Source organism: Urocampus carinirostris, chromosome 1 (assembly GCF_059441175.1).
Source record: "Urocampus carinirostris isolate Australia breed hairy pipefish chromosome 1, RoL_Ucar_1.0, whole genome shotgun sequence".
In the NCBI taxonomy this organism is placed as follows: Eukaryota; Metazoa; Chordata; class Actinopteri; order Syngnathiformes; family Syngnathidae; genus Urocampus; species Urocampus carinirostris.
In genome coordinates, this window is record NC_142349.1 from 66,129,714 (window position 1) to 66,147,340 (window position 17,627).

Sequence of the window (17,627 nt, forward strand, 5' to 3'; positions counted from 1 at the left end):
TTAAAGTAACCCGCCCCAACCCTGACTATGATACAGAAATGCTACTACAAATATACTACAAAAATACTACTACAGAAATATTACAGCATGGACTTGCTCCCTCGTATCTTTCAGATTTAATTCCCCCCTGTGTTCCGGTCCGGAGAATTCGCTCTGAATATGCAAGTCTACTAGTGATCCCAAGAGCCAAGAATAGATCTGCAGGTTGGAGAGCTTTCTCCATTCGGGCCCCGGTGCTGAGGAATGCTCTTCCCCCCGAGATCCGATCTGCAACCTCAGTGGAAATGTTTAAATCTAATCTAAAAACACACTTCTACTCTATAGCATATGAATAACCTATATTTTATGTTGACAATATCTGTGATTGATAGATAGATAGATAGATAGATAGATAGATAGATAGATAGATAGATAGATAGATAGATAGATAGATAGATAGATAGATAGATAGATAGATAGATAGATAGATAGATAGATAGATAGATAGATAGATAGATAGATAGATAGATAGATAGATAGATAGATAGATAGATAGATAGATAGATAGATAGATAGATAGATAGATAGATAGATAGATAGATAATTATTGATGCACGCAGAAACACACAGTAATCAAGTTAAAGTAACCCGCCCCAACCCTGACTATGATACAGAAATGCTACTACAAATATACTACAAAAATACTACTACAGAAATATTACAAAGTACTGCTACATAAATACTACACAAATATTAATACATAAATAATAAAAAATAAACTACAAAAGTACAAAATGCTGCAGCGAGGCTTTTATCTAAGACAAGAAAGTTTGATCACATTACCCTGATTTTAGCTAACCTGCATTGGCTCCCTGTTAACTGAAGATGTGATTTTAAGGTTCTGTTGGTAGTATACAAAATCATGCATGGACTTGCTCCTTCATATCTTTCAGATTTAATTCGCCCCTGTGTTCCGGTCCGGAGAATTCGCTCTGAATATGCAAGTCTACTAGTGATCCCAAGAGCCAAGAATAGATCTGCAGGTTGGAGAGCTTTCTCCATTCGGGCCCCGGTGCTGAGGAATGCTCTTCCCCCCGAGATCCGATCTGCAACCTCAGTGGAAATGTTTAAATCTAATCTAAAAACACACTTCTACTCTATAGCATATGAATAACCTATATTTTATGTTGACAATATCTGTGATAGATAGATAGATAGATAGATAGATAGATAGATAGATAGATAGATAGATAGATAGATAGATAGATAGATAGATAGATAGATAGATAGATAATTATTGATGCACGCAGAAACACACAGTGCAACAGTTTGACAGTACTGTACTGTACCTCAAACTGACGTCACCAACATCCTTTGTTCTGATTGGCCAAACGTGATGCAGGCGACGACATCCGCTCTGCTCGGGTTGTGAATGCGCGCGCATCAGAGCTAATGGAGGCTATGGTTGCAGCGTTAACGGAATCAGCCCTTCTTCTCTATGCGAGTCGCCGCGTGGTTCGTTGACAACAAACAGTCGGCGACATTTATTTCTGCGGGGGAGTGACAGGTGAGCACACTAACATCGAGGTCTTCTCTCGTTGTGACGCCAATGGCGGAGCTCGTAAAGTGGCCAAATGCTAAGAGATGCTACGACGACGGCTAAAGGCTTGCGGTGGAGGCTAATTCCTGGGGCGCTTCGAGACAGGTTGTGGGATTATTCACCTACAAGTGAAAAATACAAACATTTAAAGCTAAATTTGTTGTGTTTTTACTAATTAAGTAACGAATACCTGGATACTATCTTACAATCCTTGCTTAATCTTCTGTTTACATGAAATGTCAGTAGGATTAACTACTTTTTCAGGACATAGTCGTATCCCATGCAAGGTGTCTACTATCTTTCCGTGTCGTGAAAGTTTTACGAATTGTAAACAGCACTGATCGCTTTTGCATTTTTGGGATACAATGAAATCAAATGTTAAAGAAAGTATTGTTTGTCGCTGTCGTTGTAAAATGTTATTGCAATACGTCCGGAGAACGCTGGGGCGAGTTAGCATTTAAGCTAACGTTAGACGACTGGTGTGGTCAAGTTAAAGAGACGCTGTTTTAACCAATCAGAGACGGCCGAAATGGTAGCCCCGCCTTATTATTTACATCATGTCAATATCGAAAGTAACAACTTGAACTATATCTATACTACATATAATGTATTTTTGATATTCACAGTACTTGATTACTAATATGCTAAATGGTTATGTTGGTCGCTGTTGGTGGAAAATGACATGTCCGGATAACTGTGAGGCGAGTTAGCATCTAAGTGCAAGTTAAAGGAGACACTGCTCTAGCCAATCAGAGACGCCCTGTCCTTTGATCATGGCAATACTGGAAATGCAGTAACACGTGTTAGATCTCATTAGAATCTAAATATGTTTAGACGATCTAATTTAGATGTATGACGCTGACAAAAAAAGGAAAAATAACATCACCTAAAATAATATTAAAATAATTATGTGTGATTCTGCAGCATTTAATATGTTATCTTGATGTCGTCGTCACATCTATATTGTTTACTGCTTTTTTTCTCCTAGCAACATATTTGTATGTAGTAAATAGTTTTTAGGGGGCGGGTAGTGGTTTAAATTCAATTATCTCTCTCTATACTGACAGGAAATCTATTAAATATTATCATAACATTTAATGCCATTCTATTCTGCAGGGGTTGCCATTAGATTTTGAGATGGCGTCGGACAGTGCCACCCTAAATCATTGCTCGAAGGGGATCATGACATTTTACCCTACCGTGGAGGAGTTCAAGGACTTCAGCCGTTATGTTGCCTACATGGAGTCACAAGGAGCTCACAAAGCAGGACTGGCCAAAGTATGTGCTCGGCTCGGACAAACTTCATACTGGATGATTTCCTATTTATTGTCTTTGATTGTGTTGCTGTTTCGTTATCTTGGCCAAGCTTCTACTATTTTAGGTTTTCTTATTTTGGTAGTGCTTTGTTGCATCACTACTAACAAACCTTCTTTTCTTCCTGGTATTCTAGGTCGTTCCCCCAAAGGAATGGCAGCCCAGGCATTCATACGACGATATAGACGAGTTGGTGATTCCTGCACCCATCCAGCAGGTTGTGACGGGCCAGTCGGGCCTCTTCACTCAGTACAACATTCAAAAGAAGTCCATGTCTGTCAAAGAGTTCCGCAAGCTTGCGAACAGTGACAAGTGAGACAAATTAGATTACTTAAAACAACCCTTGTTTTAATAGTTTTTACTACTCCTATATCAGTGACAAATAAGACTATTTCAATTCAATTGTTATAACGCATTATATTAGGGCCTCATGATTTATTGCATTTCCTCATTTTTGCAGGTTCTGAATTCCTTACTCTGATGATTCTTTTGCAGGTTCTGTAGTCCTCACTATGATGATTTTGACGAACTGGAAAGGAAGTACTGGAAGAATGTGACATTTAATCCTCCTATTTATGGGGCTGATGTCGGTGGCAGTTTATACAATCCGGTGAGTTGATGTAATGTCGGGTCGACCGAAATTCCTTTATTTATTTAATACAAATGGAGATTTGTGTTTGATAAATAACATACATATCACATGTATCATCTTTCAAATGATCTATATTTAAATTCAAATGTGCAATTTATTTTTAAAAGTTTGGCCGGGAAAGTACTCGCTGAACTTTTTTTAAAAGATGTTTTACGTGCTTGGCAAATAAACTCAAAGGGGGCAGAACAAAGGTTTGATGTTGCTAGAGAGAAAAAAAACACTTTCATCCTTTGTTTAAATCAAAGTTCAAAGAGAAACTTCCCAAGATGTCACATACTAATAATCTTTTGATGTGGATTGTAAAACAATATACATTTATGGTTTTATGGTCTTAAGGCATGGGATAATAACCAGTTTGGAGATTAGCTGTTGTTCTAAAGCCAAGGTTTTAAAAATCAGACATCACCTTGCAAGCACAGTAACAATCTACAGCATAGTACAGGAGAGGGATGGGCATCACCAGGCTGTACTTGCCTAAGACACACCATAGGATGGTGCCCCTATGACCCTAGTGGTTAAGGGGTCCAACTAACCGACGCTAAAAAGAAGTGGACATTGTGCATTAAAAAGTCTTAATATGATTTATCCCTGTGACTTAAGATAAAAAAATGCAGAATTTTATTTTAACCTTAAATTAGTACATGTCTATTTAGATAGATAGATAGATAGATAGATACTTTATTCATCCCCGAAGGGAAATTCACTTTTCCAGCAGCATCCCTAAGCTGAGAACAATCGAAAATAACTGAGAACAATCGAAAATAACACGGGAGCTGCTGGAGTGGCTGCCATTCGTGACGGCGCCGGAGAAACGATTCAATTTGAATCATGTACAAACAAACAAACAATTGAATCATGTACAAGAAACGATTCAATCTGAATCATGTACAAACAAACAAACAATTTATGTAGTATATACAAAATATTTTCCCCAAAACTGATTGTTTTCAGTGGGTAAAAATAATCCAGCTTTTATTTTAAATAATGTTCTATAAAGTTGCACTGTATGGCTGCAATTTTATCCATTATCCAATAGGGCAAAAATCTAGCGCTTTTAGAAAAAAATCCAAATAACGAATCCCTAATCCTTAAAAACAAATTTAAATTGTCTACTGAAAACATTTCTGACCATATTGTTTTAAAGTATAAAAGAGTGAAATCTGACATTTTATGAAATATATCTTTCTGAGGATTTAATTTAAATTGTTAGGTATTAATGTAAAGACACTAGCATTAGTGGCTATGCTATTTAGTAGTTCGAATTTGTGACACTAGCAAAAGCTCAATGCTAGCAGCTAATTGAAGGCATTCATTTTATTAATGCAGCTTGCGGTTGTGTTTGAGAAAATATGTGCTAAAGCAATTAAGGATGGGCCCCAGTGACAATTAAACAATATGAATAGTTTTTCTTGTTTAAGTCCTTTAATACAGTGATTTTCAACCACTGTGCCCATCGTCAGGTGTGCCGCGAGAAATTATCCAATGTCACTTTTTAAAATGTAAAATTTTATAAAACAATTATGAACTATTTTCTGCAAATATTATGTCATTGTAAAGTGTCTGTTCTGTAAAAACTGGTATTATAAATTATATTGTAATTAAACATACTGTTCAGTGTCATTTTATTAAAAAAAATTCATTAGTGGTGTGCCGCAAAATTTTTCCTATTTAAAAAAACGTGCCCTGGCTCATAAAAGGTTGAAAAACACTGCTTTAATATCATATCGCCCACCTACTGATACTGTTAGATTTTCTGCTTACATTTGTCGAAACAATTTATTGGCTCAATCCTATAGTTTGAGGCATTTTTGACGTTTTTATTTTCACATACTCATTCTGGCTTTATTTTGCATTCATCCAGGATGTCAAACAGTGGAATATTTGTCACCTGAATACAATTTTGGACACGGTGGAATCTGAAAGCGGCATCACAATTGAGGGCGTTAATACCCCTTACTTGTATTTTGGTATGTGGAAGACCACTTTTGCATGGCACACAGAGGACATGGACCTCTATAGCATCAATTACTTGCACTTTGGAGAACCCAAATCCTGGTAAAGAATACTTGAATACGAAATATAGTTTCTTGAAATCTCAAGAGTGACGGGACACGTTTGAATGTGTGCAGGTACTGTGTCCCTCCGGAGCACGGGAGACGATTTGAGCGTTTAGCTCAAGGTTTGACATCAGTGCAATTTATCTGAAATGATTATGCAATCATTGGTTCTAACAGTTATCTTCCCATTGTAGGTTTCTTTTCCGGCAGCGCACAAACCTGCGAGGCGTTTTTGAGGCACAAAATGACCTTGATATCTCCTTCCATCTTGAAGAAATATGGCATTCCATTTGAAAAGGTGTCAAAATTGCTCATTTTCTTTTTAACAATGTGCAGTATACCCCCTGGAATAGGACATAAATCCACTGTGAGTTAGGGATTGCAAGATGAAATTGTCATATGGCAGGGGAGAGAAAAGTACGGAACTTAATAAGTACGTTACAAACTTCCAGTGCCCCAGGAGAAACACTAAAACTGTAGATACATAGTAAGTACTACTTAGATGTAATATATGTGTTAATGGTTAAATAATAGTCTGAATACATTTACCATCTAAAGGAAACATCAAGTGTTATTTTTCATGTGTGTTGTTACCTGAGCTGGTACAGTGGAGTTGGTGGGTGGATGCGTAGTGGGTAGGAGACGGCGGATTGAAAAGAAAACGTGTTTCAAAACTTGAGAGGATTGTCATGCCCCTAGAAGTCTGTGCCTTGAATTGCTTTCTTATCCTTAATAATTGTCCCGATCATCGATTTGATCACGGACACATTCCTTAACGATGTGTGTGCCCTCTTTTTATTTCTTGATGATGTCAAGCTTCATTCCATGGTTATAATGTTTCTGCTTCTACTTTTAGCACTAATACAAGAATTGGAACCCATAGCTAAACAAATAAAAGTTTGCTACTCGAGATTCTCAACTGAACGAAGAGAGGGTAAAGAAGCGTTTCGGGAGGGAGTTCAGCCAAAAGATATCGGCATCTTCATTATGCCGTGACAAACCCACAGCTGACTGGCGTCTTATGAGATGGACCAACAGCAGACGTTTTAGAGATGCAACACTTAGTCATATGTAAGAACACTACGAAGTTAGAATTTTATAAGGCTTTAGGCGCGGAAGTTAATTTGAAAGGAAGTTTAAAACCGTAACGAGGGGGCTAAACATACATATTTTTCCATATTTGAATGTGAAACAATCGTGAGGTAGGGAGTGGGGTCTACTGTAATGGCAATTCATAAACTCAATTGTTATGTTTCGCATCAGATTACCCAACACGCTGGTGAATTCATGGTCACGTTCCCTTACGCCTATCATGCGGGCTTCAACCATGGCTTCAACTGCGCCGAATCCACCAACTTTGCCACACAGAGGTGGATTGAATACGGGAAGCAAGCGGTTTTGGTGAGAGGAATGATTTTTTAATCTGATTTGACTTTTCAGATATACTTTAGTGTTACCGCTCCTGCTTTTCTCTTCAGTGCTCATGCCGCAAGGACATGGTGAAGATCTCCATGGACGTGTTTGTCAAGAAATTCCAGCCAGATCGCTATCAGTTGTGGCTGACGGGGCGAGATATGGTTCCTATCGACCACTCTAGGCCCACGCCGGAGGCTCGCGAATTCCTCGGCGATTCTTTCAATCTCGCCGACAATGCCAGCAGTTGTTCCCTCGATAGCGGGCGAGACGATGTGGAGCGCAAGAGGTTTGTCACGTTGGAAAATTTCCACTTCTACCATTTTTTTCAGACATGAGGAACACCTTAATAGTTTTTATCCCTTTCAAAAATATCTTTTCCTGATGCTAATGTTGCTCATTTTAGTTTTTGTTTTTCTTGGTTTACTTAAAAGTAAATATAGGATGGTGTTCAGCAGGGTCTTGCATCAGTTTTATATGCATTTCTTTAATAACAACTCATCATATTTCTACTATGTTGTTACTATGTTAATACCTGGTTAATTATTGGAGGTACGGTTAAATAGACACAGTCAACAACTTAAAAAACCTCTTGCCAGAAAATCACAATGTCCCAACACTCGTGAGCTTTTTTCAGAACAGTTCCTCAAGCACCTCAGCTGTCCTTAGGGGGCACCGCGTTGGAGACCCCTCAGTTAAACTAACGCATATGGGAATCAAATGTAAAATATATAAAGCAATTTAAGTAAAACATGTGTGGCAGTAATGTAGTTAAAATGCAGGCCACAAATTAGATTGAACATTTAACTCAGATTTTTGTAGGATCTCTTATTAATATTATCAACTTTCAAGAGTCTCTAACAGTAAGTTTTCTACTGTCCACTATTCTACCTATCCCCCTCATTACTTGAGGTGGATCTTGCATCCTTTGTTTTCCGTTTTGTTTGACTACCCCTGCTTTAAAATGTCTTTATTTGTTGCCCTCAGTCCTCTGCAAAGAATTGAGACCAAAAGACACAGAGTGTGTCTGCAGCTGCCCGACGAGGTTGTTTCTAAGGATACGGATGAGGAAATGATGCTTTATGCCAAGCGACCAAGACTCAATCTTCTGCCGCCACGTCCGACACTACAAGATGGCAAGCGGAATAAAGGTATTGTAATTAACGTACTTTCCTTACTATAAATCGTGCCGGCCAACAATCGCAAATTAAAAAGAAAAAAACGATTTACGTTTTGGTTATAATTGCATTTTTGGTGAAAATTGATTTGATTAAACCCAACTCCAAAAACATACATGCCATCTTTTAAAATAAAAGAAAGCACTGGGCTGAATACTGTTTTACGAACATAACATGATTTACATGTGTGTTAATTTCAGTAACAAAGTAACATACTAATTATTCAGATTACTCTAGCATGAATAACATTCTTATCAAACTATCGTTATCACTCCAAATAACTAAATCCAAAGAAATTTTCATTCTCACTCTCGAGGTAAACAATCTGCTGCTTCCGTTTTCCGCTATTACGCCCCTTACGTCAGACTCATCATCAACCCGGGTTCTTGCTTTTTCATTATTTTTAGCTTGTAATCTGCAGAATATTTTTTTTCAGTCATTTTAGTGATGTATGTTGGAGGGTGTGAGTTTGTTGGCACAACAAGACAAGGTTTAAATGATCAACACAGGCCTAGAGCTTCTCTTGCGGTTTAGTGGGAAAATGGGAAAATAATAGTCAAGTCAAGTCATTTTTATTTGTATAGCCCTTAATCACAAAAAGTCTCTAAGGGCTTCTAAGGGCAATACACCCATGAGAAATGATATACCTGGTAATAATGTGTCAATAATTTCACAGATAAATCTCACTGGAGTTCAATTCGCACGCCCGGCCAAACGATGGAAAAAAAACTGCGACTTGTAGTCCGGAAAATACAATGCTTGGTTGTGGCAATGCCGTTAACCGTTTTTTCCTACCAATCCAGATTAAATGCTAAAATCCTGCTTTTAGAGACTGATAACGATAACACTTTCACTGCATGCTATATTTTCAAACAAAGGCATGTGCAGAATCTTATAATTATGTGTTTATTGTTTTACAATTCCGATAACGTTTTACAGCTCCGGTAAATATATCTTCAAAAAATGTGGGAGATACTTCAGGTTGGCTCTGTCGATCAATTCATCTGTACTGACTTTTTGTCAGTAATAATTACAATAACAATATATTGTTATGATAAAGCTTAAACTGGTATACAAATACTGCAGAAACTGCATACGATTATGGATGGGTCAATCATAAGACATTCCGTCACATCTAAGATTATCTATCAGATTATACGAGGGCTCTAATACAGGGTGTCACTTGCCTTTGCTTCAGATAAATAGTCACATATTTGTGCTACTGTTTCGATAGAAAATAACAATCTTTCTTATAAGTACTGTCAGCTGATTGTATATTATAGCGTGGTTACAAGTGACTATTTAGTAAGGATCCATAATTGTGAAGTCACATTTTGCCGCTGTGTGTTTGATAAATATTGGCCCAGTTACTATTGTGCATCCGTACTTGATTGTATGTGTGAAAACGAAAAAAACACTTATCCAACATTATTTTTCTTGACAGGCCCTCCAAAGTTGGTCGTCACGCCGACAAAGCTCACCCTGATAGATCCGTTTCACAGGCTGAACGCAACCGATACCGGACACACGCCGCACTACACTAAGACTCGCGCTCCGGCCTTCTCATGCCATTCCCAAAACGGTGACCTCTCGTCCAACACCAACACCTCGGGAAAAGCGTCCCGTAAAATGGGCGTTGCCAGCTTGCTCTTCCATCGGACTCTCACTCAAAAAGATATCCTGCAGGTGCATAATTACCCCCGTGAGCGACCACGTGCTCATACCATGCTGCAGGTGCACAGCTACGCCAGAGAGCATCAGCCTCTGCACGTCCAGTCGCAGTGCGCTACGGAATCCATGCCGGAGTCCAGGATATCGTTTGGCCTAGTGGCGCAAGAGGAACATTCATCGGAGGAGGATCCTTCATTGGATGTTTCGATGCTCTCTGATGATCAGGAAGACGCAGAAAAGAGTGGCGCTGAGCCTACTTGCAATACTCAACCCAACCGGGTCGACGTCATTGAGACACATGAGACCCATAACCAACGAAAGGTCAGTCACAAAAATGCATGCATTATTTAAATTGCCTTCTAATTATTTCTGTGGACTTTAATGAAAAAACTTTAAACATCTCTTGGCTGCACAGTTTATTTTTAAGAAAATGTACTTTACCTTATTTTCTGCTCTATAAAGTATACCAGATTATACGGTGCACACCCAAAAATAATTTTGTGGCATTTTTGCGGGGATGAATAAAGTATCTATCCATCTATCTATCTATAAAAGGCGCACCAAACTAGGGTACATGTAATTCAAACTACTGCAAGGGCAAGTGTTGCAAAAAAGTGTCATCAATCAGAATATATCATTGATCACATTTGCATAATGGATGCAACAGGAACGTAACCCAGATCATGGCGCGGAGTGCGCCGGATCACACACTAGACCAGGTGCAGTTGATTTCGGTATGTGCATTTGCCAAAACAACACTGATAAATCAGATTGTTCAGTCCAGTATATAAAGGGCAACGTCTTGACTATTGTTTACAGTAATTGTTTACAACAGCATACAACCATTTTGGCTGTGCGTTGCTAAGGAATTGTTTATATGGAAGCTCATTAAATAAGGTATGTTCACTGTTGAGACACTTTATGATAAAAAGCCACAGAACAAACATGAAACATCAGCAAAGCACACAGAGCAATTCAATTGGGCGAGTGGTAGGAGTGGGTGGATTTGATTAGGTGGCCGGATCGCTGCAAAAGACGCTTCCTGCTCTCTCATCTATAAAATTTTGGTGTGCAGTTTTTTACAAGGAACACTGCTTGCACCATCTTTTAAACCATTTTTTAGACCCAAAATGAAGGTCAAAATAGGCCTCAACAATCTTAAGTAACTGCTGGGACAGAGACAAATTTAAAGTGGTATATTTGTTGAAATGGGACACAGGCTCTGGCATTATTATTTCATACTTTCTATCAAATCATTTAACATCACACAATTTAAAAAAAAATTTTTTGTCTGCAGAGCGGGTTTGGCGGTTTTCCTGAATTTTGGCTTAAAATATGGTTCGCTCTCAAAAAAATTAAAAATATGTGTTGAGCGATAAAATTCATAGAATGATCAATAATTGCACAAATATAGAAACGCACTGTGCTCATATAAGGCACACTGTACTATAGGGCACACTTTCAATTTTTTGGCCAATTTGGTGTTTTTGGGTGCACACTATAGTCCACAAAATACGGTGATCCGATCTTGGCCCTTGACACGATGAATGTGTTGGTGGCTCTATAATGGTTTTTCTCTTGAGCTTGGAATGGTTACTAATTGACTACATGACAGAAAAGGAAAGTGCAGTGGTGCCTTGAGATAAGAGTTGAATTTATCCTGTGACCGTGCTACTACCAATTACAACTCTATGTTGTATATCTCGAGGAACACTGAGACAATAAAACATGGCAAACAAATTTTGAACATAATCTATGAATTCAAAAGTTAATGGAGTAATACACTAATATGTAGTTCTTATTTGGGACACTCGTACCTCAAGGCACAGCTCAGCTACTAACCAAATGTTTTTTCATAAGTGTGCTGAGCTGTAATTGTCCTCAAACAACAGATGAGCCAAAACCCTCGATTGGATAGTGGCGTTGTCATCATCAAACACTCCGGTCCTGCCAATCGTCAGTTATGCAAGCCTACGATGGCTCAAAGGCTTGATGTAAGTACTTTTAGACTGGACATCAAATAAATATGAAAAATTCTATGAGTAATACTGAACTGTGAAGGGTGCTATGGCTTTTTTGGAGGAGAGGAATAAAACAAAACAAAAAAACATTTGTCTGTTCAGTAGACCCCCGGGATACATTCTGAGGTTTGCATTTCAAGTTGAAATTGTCGTATTTAGCTAATGTGTTCCAAATCTCTGGTATCCCAGATATAATCATAACATGTGTAAATACATATTAAACACTAGTAACAAAACGTATAGATGAAGTAGTACTTATGTGTAATACACATGTAAATGATTAAGTAACATAAATTCATGTAAAATGAAAAAATACATTTTATTACTTTTGGTGTGCATGACTTGAGCTTGTGCATTGGAGTTAGTGTGTGGATGCTGAGAAGGGAGTAGACACCTGAATAGAATTCAACTCCGTTAATCTCCTTTTTCTTTATAATTTTCTTTTTTATCAACCATTGTTTTTTGCCATATTCCTTATCAATGGCAACAATCTGGTGCCATCTTCATATTTCTTGACAATTGCAAGCTACATTTCAATGGTTACCATGTTTTTGCTTTCTCTTTTCTCATTGCATGCCTAGGGACCCATAGCTAAACAAATTAGTTTGTTCTACGACATTTTGAACTGAATCAAGAGAGAAAAATAGAGTATTGTGGAAGAGAGTACAGCCAATAGTACAGTATATCAACACCTTCATGATGCTGGGATGCAATAACTGACCACCAATTTATATGATGTCTACAAATAACAAACAGCCATCTTGGAAATGTGTGAGGCACAAAACTTGAAAAGTCGTATGCACAAACACATTTGGTTTTTGTAAAGCAAAATAATTTCTTGATTTAGTAAGTTGGGGAAAATCCTGTAGCGTGGGGCCGAAAAAACACGGTGACTTGAAAACATCGTAAGCTAGGGACACAGTAACCCAGTGGTCCACTTTTGACATGCAGTTTAAAAACGTGTTTGGCTTCCTATAAGTGTTTTTGCCTTGCTAAGTATAATTTCGCCACCAGATGTCAGAAGAGCAATCCTACTGTGTGCCCATGGTCACCAAGCAACAGCAACAAGAAGAGCTCCGAAAACTTCCACGCCATCACCCTCTTTTCAGGGAAAGCTACAGCGATGATGGCACGTCTTTTACATTCTGTTTTCTTTGTAATTTCTGCTGAAGAGAGTCTTCAAAATAACACTTATGGGATGCCCTTTGTTACTGCCCTGTAGACAATTATCATGATGTGGATGTGGAACAAGAAGAGAAAGAGGAGTGGGCCAAGCCACTAAGGCGGCTGTGGCAGTGTCGGGCATTCAACCCCCAGGTGGAGTGGGAGTACAACAAGAGAATGGGCGAGAAGGCTCCTTATTGCTCCATTTGCCTGCTTTTCTACACTCACCATCAGGTAAGTCGGAATAGCTCACCAATGTTCCCTCCAAGTAATAAAGCTACTGTTCGCATCTCGAGTGCCGGACACACATTGGAGTCATTTTTTATTTCCTCGATTCTCTCCAAAATAAAACACTAAATCTAACATATTTTTCAATTGAAATAAATGGAAATTAGGGTGGCATGGTGGATGGGTGGTTAGCGTGCTGCCCCACGGTGCAGACGTTTTACCCCCTGTGGCTGCGTGGGTTTCCTCCCACTTTCCCTGAAACATGCATGTCGGGTTAATTGGCTGGTCCAAATTGTCCCTAGGTGTGAAAGGGCGAGTGAGTTGTCTGTCTCTGTGTGCCCTGCGACTGGCTGGCAACCCGTTCAGGGTGTCCCCTGCCCACTGCCCGAAGATACCTGGGATGGGCTCCAGCACCCCCGCGACCCTACTGAGGATAAGCCGTGCAGATAACGGATGGATAGATAAATGGAAATTACATTATTTTTGTTCCATAAGGAAAAACAAAACAATCTGCAGCAGTAGTAGTCTTTAAAAAGAAAAAGTTATATGTATTTAAACTGAGCCTTGGCCACCAGGGGGCAATCCAGTTAAAAATACACACTATGGAAAATTGTGCTAAACAGATAGAGGTCTCTACCCTTTTTCAATCTGATAGTGACTTTTGTTACTTGGCGCAAAAGGCACCAAGTTTGATATGCATTTCTAAAATAACAACTTATGTTATTACCAGGATGATTACTGGAAGGAATTAGGGTTAAATAAACCCAGTCCACCACCCAAAAAGATATAATGTTACTAGAAAATCACAATGACCCAGCACAGGTGAGTTATTTTCAGAACAGATTCGTGGGCAATTTAGCAGCTTAGGAGACCCCTCCCCTAACGATCCTGTTCCAATAAATACTTTTTATTGATTGAAATCTTTATTTTATATAGATTTTTATATATTTTCGTTTTAAGTAAAACTTGTAGATAATTTTGCCCATTTAATAAATAAAAACGAAAGATTTTTATGTTTTTTTCTAGAAAAAGTTGTCTGCCATCCGGGCAGACATCGTTGTGTAAGTTGTACGCCCGACATAAAAAAGATGCACGCCCCGGGCGTCCGGATAGACGTTATTTCAAACACTGTTCAATGCTCAATATGAGCACAGCAATTGTGGGAAAAAATCACTTGTTTTTGTAGACCTTTGAGGTAAACAAAAAATGTAAAACATGCTTCTTAAAATGCACATCAAACGTTTAAAAAAAGATTTGAATCTCCACATGTTGTGACGTTGGAGGGATTGGTGCCTTTCTCAAGGCAAACTTAAAACTGGTGAAATAATAGTCTGTGGTTTGCAATAATCTGTGCAGCCCTTTAGAGACTCTATGATTAAGGGCTATACAAATAAACATGACTTGACTTGTCTTTTCAAGAGGGATGTTGAATTAAAAAAATAAGCTCATGCTTTTTTAAATTTACAAATGATAAAAAAAATTATTTATAAAAATAGAATTTAAAATCTTCATAGAGGTATTTTCCGTTTTAAATCTGCAAATAGAAATGGTTTCCATATTATTTTTTTTCTTTAGAAATCGCCCAAATAAAATTAAATTTAAGAAAGATCCGTCATATCTGATATGTTTTCTCATTGGAAGTAGCATTTTCTTTTACTCGAGCAGCACGGTCGAAAAATATAGTAAAATAAGGGAACACTGAAACGGAAATAAATAATATTTTCTCATCCTTTATAGTAAATTATATTTTTTCAAAAGCAAGTGCAACTCTAATTTACCTTTAGCTTTGGAGAATTGGAACTACATACTTTCTAAAACCAGTAGTCTTTTTTTTTTTGCAAAGAAAATAACTCAACAGATGCCTGTGAAGGTTATTTTTTTTTTTTTGATTAAATTTAATTGTTTGCACCTTAGTTGAAGCCATATAATTAAAACAACCTGAATGTTAGTTGTTTGGCAGTTTTGTGATATTTATCAGCAAAACTGACAGTTAGTACTTTATTTATTCCTGAAACGCTACCTGATACTAACAACTAATCTGACACATTTTCTTTTTCAGTCTGAGTCTGATAGCAGGACCTCCAGCGTGACCTTGGTGAACCGCCAAGGTCGCCAGTGGTCCAAACCCCTCATTCCTGAGATGTGCTTCAACACGCACAGCAACAAGGCCAGCGATACCGAGGAAGGCCAATTGTCCAACCCTCAAATCACGGAGGACGGCACCAGCCGGCTGCTAAGCTGTTTTCGATGCTGCGTTCGAGTACACACCAGTAGGCTTTTTTTAATTGTAAATTTCTGCTTCTCTGGGGCTCAGTATCCTGAAATAATTATCCACTAAAGCTTCAATTCTATAGGTGGAATACACCTTGCCCTACTTAACTCTACTCCATCTAACTGAGCTGTACTATAAAACACATTTTGTGGCCAGTCACTGTCCAGAAGACCCGTTCATACTCAACAATTGCATGCAGTTATAAAAAGGGAGAGTGAAGAGGGATGCATGTGAATGCAGCGCTTAAAAGCAGCAGGACCTGATTTGACATCCTAAAACAATCAGTTTTGAACCCGGAGTTTAAAACTAACTCAGTCTTATCCTTGCAGTTGAAAAGTTGGGGAAAGCTCAATGCAAATTCCCCGTGGTCGTAAATGCAGTCGTTAAAGTAAACCTTTGCCAATTATTTTGCTGTTTTCCATTTGGCCATCTTGTTCTTTAATGGACTTGTCGCTCTTGATTTTTCCAGTTTTTTTCTTCCCAACAATTAATTTAGTCTTTTCAGCAATCCTCAGGAACACCCTCTCATTTGTTATGCAGCCATTAAGCTACTTTTGCACGTTTCCATCCGGGATCGATGTTAAAAGTGTACCTCTTCAAAGGACCACTTATAGATTTGTACAGTGTTGCTATATTCTAGTTTTACTTTCGTGTCCTCATTGCATCGTGGTTTATTTTCTATGCTACACTCTTCTGCGTGCAAGTGATTACAAAAAAATATTCAGGTGGTAAAAATACTCTGATTGCTCATTGTTAGTAGCACTTGCAGTGAATATTTCAGTTCAGGACAAAACGTGTTACCATTCATCCATATTCTCAAAAGGTTAAAGAACAGCATTCAATTTACTTTGGGCACTTTTACGATTGGGAATTTTCAGATTCAGATCTACTTTATTGTCATTCTAGTACACGTGTATACAGAACGAAATGTCGATGCATCTGACCCCCACAGTTTCCTTGAATGTACAGATATAAATAATGTTGTATTGTATTTTGGCTACGTGTAGTATTTTACCATAGTGCCGATAGTGCAAGAAGAGTAGCTAACCAGATGTGCAATATGGGCAGTCAGGTTAACAAGTCAGGTACACAGTAACATTAACACTGTAACAATAACGCTGTAATTACAATAGTGCAGAGAGCAATGTGCAAGGAGTGGCAAGCTATAAAAAAAACTGCCAGTAGTGCAAAAGTCAGATTAGCAGCCGTTTAGATTTAAGTTAACTATATGTTAGATTGACCATTTAACAGTCTAATGGCCAGGGGGACTAGACTATTGCGGAGCCTGGTGGTCCTGCACCGCACACTGCAGTACCTCTTCCCAGAGGCTAGCAGAGTGAACAGTCCATGATGGGGGTGAGAGGGGTCCCCGGTAATGTTTTTTGCATGGGATAGGCAGTGCTTCTGGCCAATGTCCTGAATGGAGGGAAGTGTAGTCCCGATTATTTTCTCTGCTGTCCTCGTTACCCTCCTCACACTACCCCAGTCGGTAGCGCTGCAGCCTCCACACCACACAGAGATACAGCTGGTCAGGATACTCTCTATGGTGCCCCTGTAGAATGTAATGAGGGAGGGTGGGGGCAGGTGGGCTCTCCTCATCCTCCGCAGGAAGTACAGGCGCTGCTGTGCCCTCTTAACCAGTGATGCAGTGTTTACGGACCAGGTGAGTTTGTTTGTAATGTGCACCCCTAGGAACTTGATACTGCTGACAACCTCCACAGCCTTGTTGTTGATGCAAAGTGGGGCATGGTTGGGCTGGTTTTTCCTAAAGTCGACAATGATCTCTTTAGTTTTGTCGACATTCAGGACCAGGCTGTTGTCCCTGCACCAGCCCACCAACTGCTCCACCTCCTCTCTGTAGGCCAGGTCGTTGTCATCCCTGATGAGGCCCACCACTGTTGTGTCGTCAGCATACTTCACGATGTGGTTTGTGGCGGACCTAGGGACGCAGACGTGTGTCATCAAGGTGAACAGCAAGGGGCTTAGGACGCAGCCTTGGGGGGAGCCCGTGCTGAGGTAGATGACATCTGAACTGTTCTGACCTATCCGCACTGATTGGGGTCTGTCACAGAGGAAGT

General features: G+C 39.0%; 1 protein-coding gene across 2 annotated transcripts in view; it reads left to right on the top strand.

Annotated features, from left to right (window-relative positions):
* The first annotated feature begins 1,402 nt into the window (after positions 1-1,402).
* The window catches only part of kdm4ab (lysine (K)-specific demethylase 4A, genome duplicate b), a 31,763-nt gene continuing 15,538 nt past the window's right edge, over positions 1,403-17,627 (top strand). The window contains exons 1-15 of one of the 2 annotated variants that reach the window (XM_088348886.1): positions 1,403-1,546; positions 2,696-2,857; positions 3,030-3,205; positions 3,389-3,503; positions 5,407-5,600; positions 5,675-5,724; positions 5,797-5,900; positions 6,866-7,003; positions 7,081-7,304; positions 8,003-8,166; positions 9,623-10,185; positions 11,757-11,858; positions 12,900-13,014; positions 13,108-13,283; positions 15,337-15,547. In XM_088348886.1, the coding sequence (XP_088205012.1) occupies positions 2,717-2,857; positions 3,030-3,205; positions 3,389-3,503; positions 5,407-5,600; positions 5,675-5,724; positions 5,797-5,900; positions 6,866-7,003; positions 7,081-7,304; positions 8,003-8,166; positions 9,623-10,185; positions 11,757-11,858; positions 12,900-13,014; positions 13,108-13,283; positions 15,337-15,547 (2,473 nt within the window). In that variant the 5' untranslated portion in view covers positions 1,403-1,546; positions 2,696-2,716. Of the gene's footprint in view, positions 1,547-2,695; positions 2,858-3,029; positions 3,206-3,388; positions 3,504-5,406; positions 5,601-5,674; positions 5,725-5,796; positions 5,901-6,865; positions 7,004-7,080; positions 7,305-8,002; positions 8,167-9,622; positions 10,186-11,756; positions 11,859-12,899; positions 13,015-13,107; positions 13,284-15,336; positions 15,548-17,627 lie in introns of those variants that run through there. The other variant, XM_088348894.1, reaches the window with a different exon arrangement.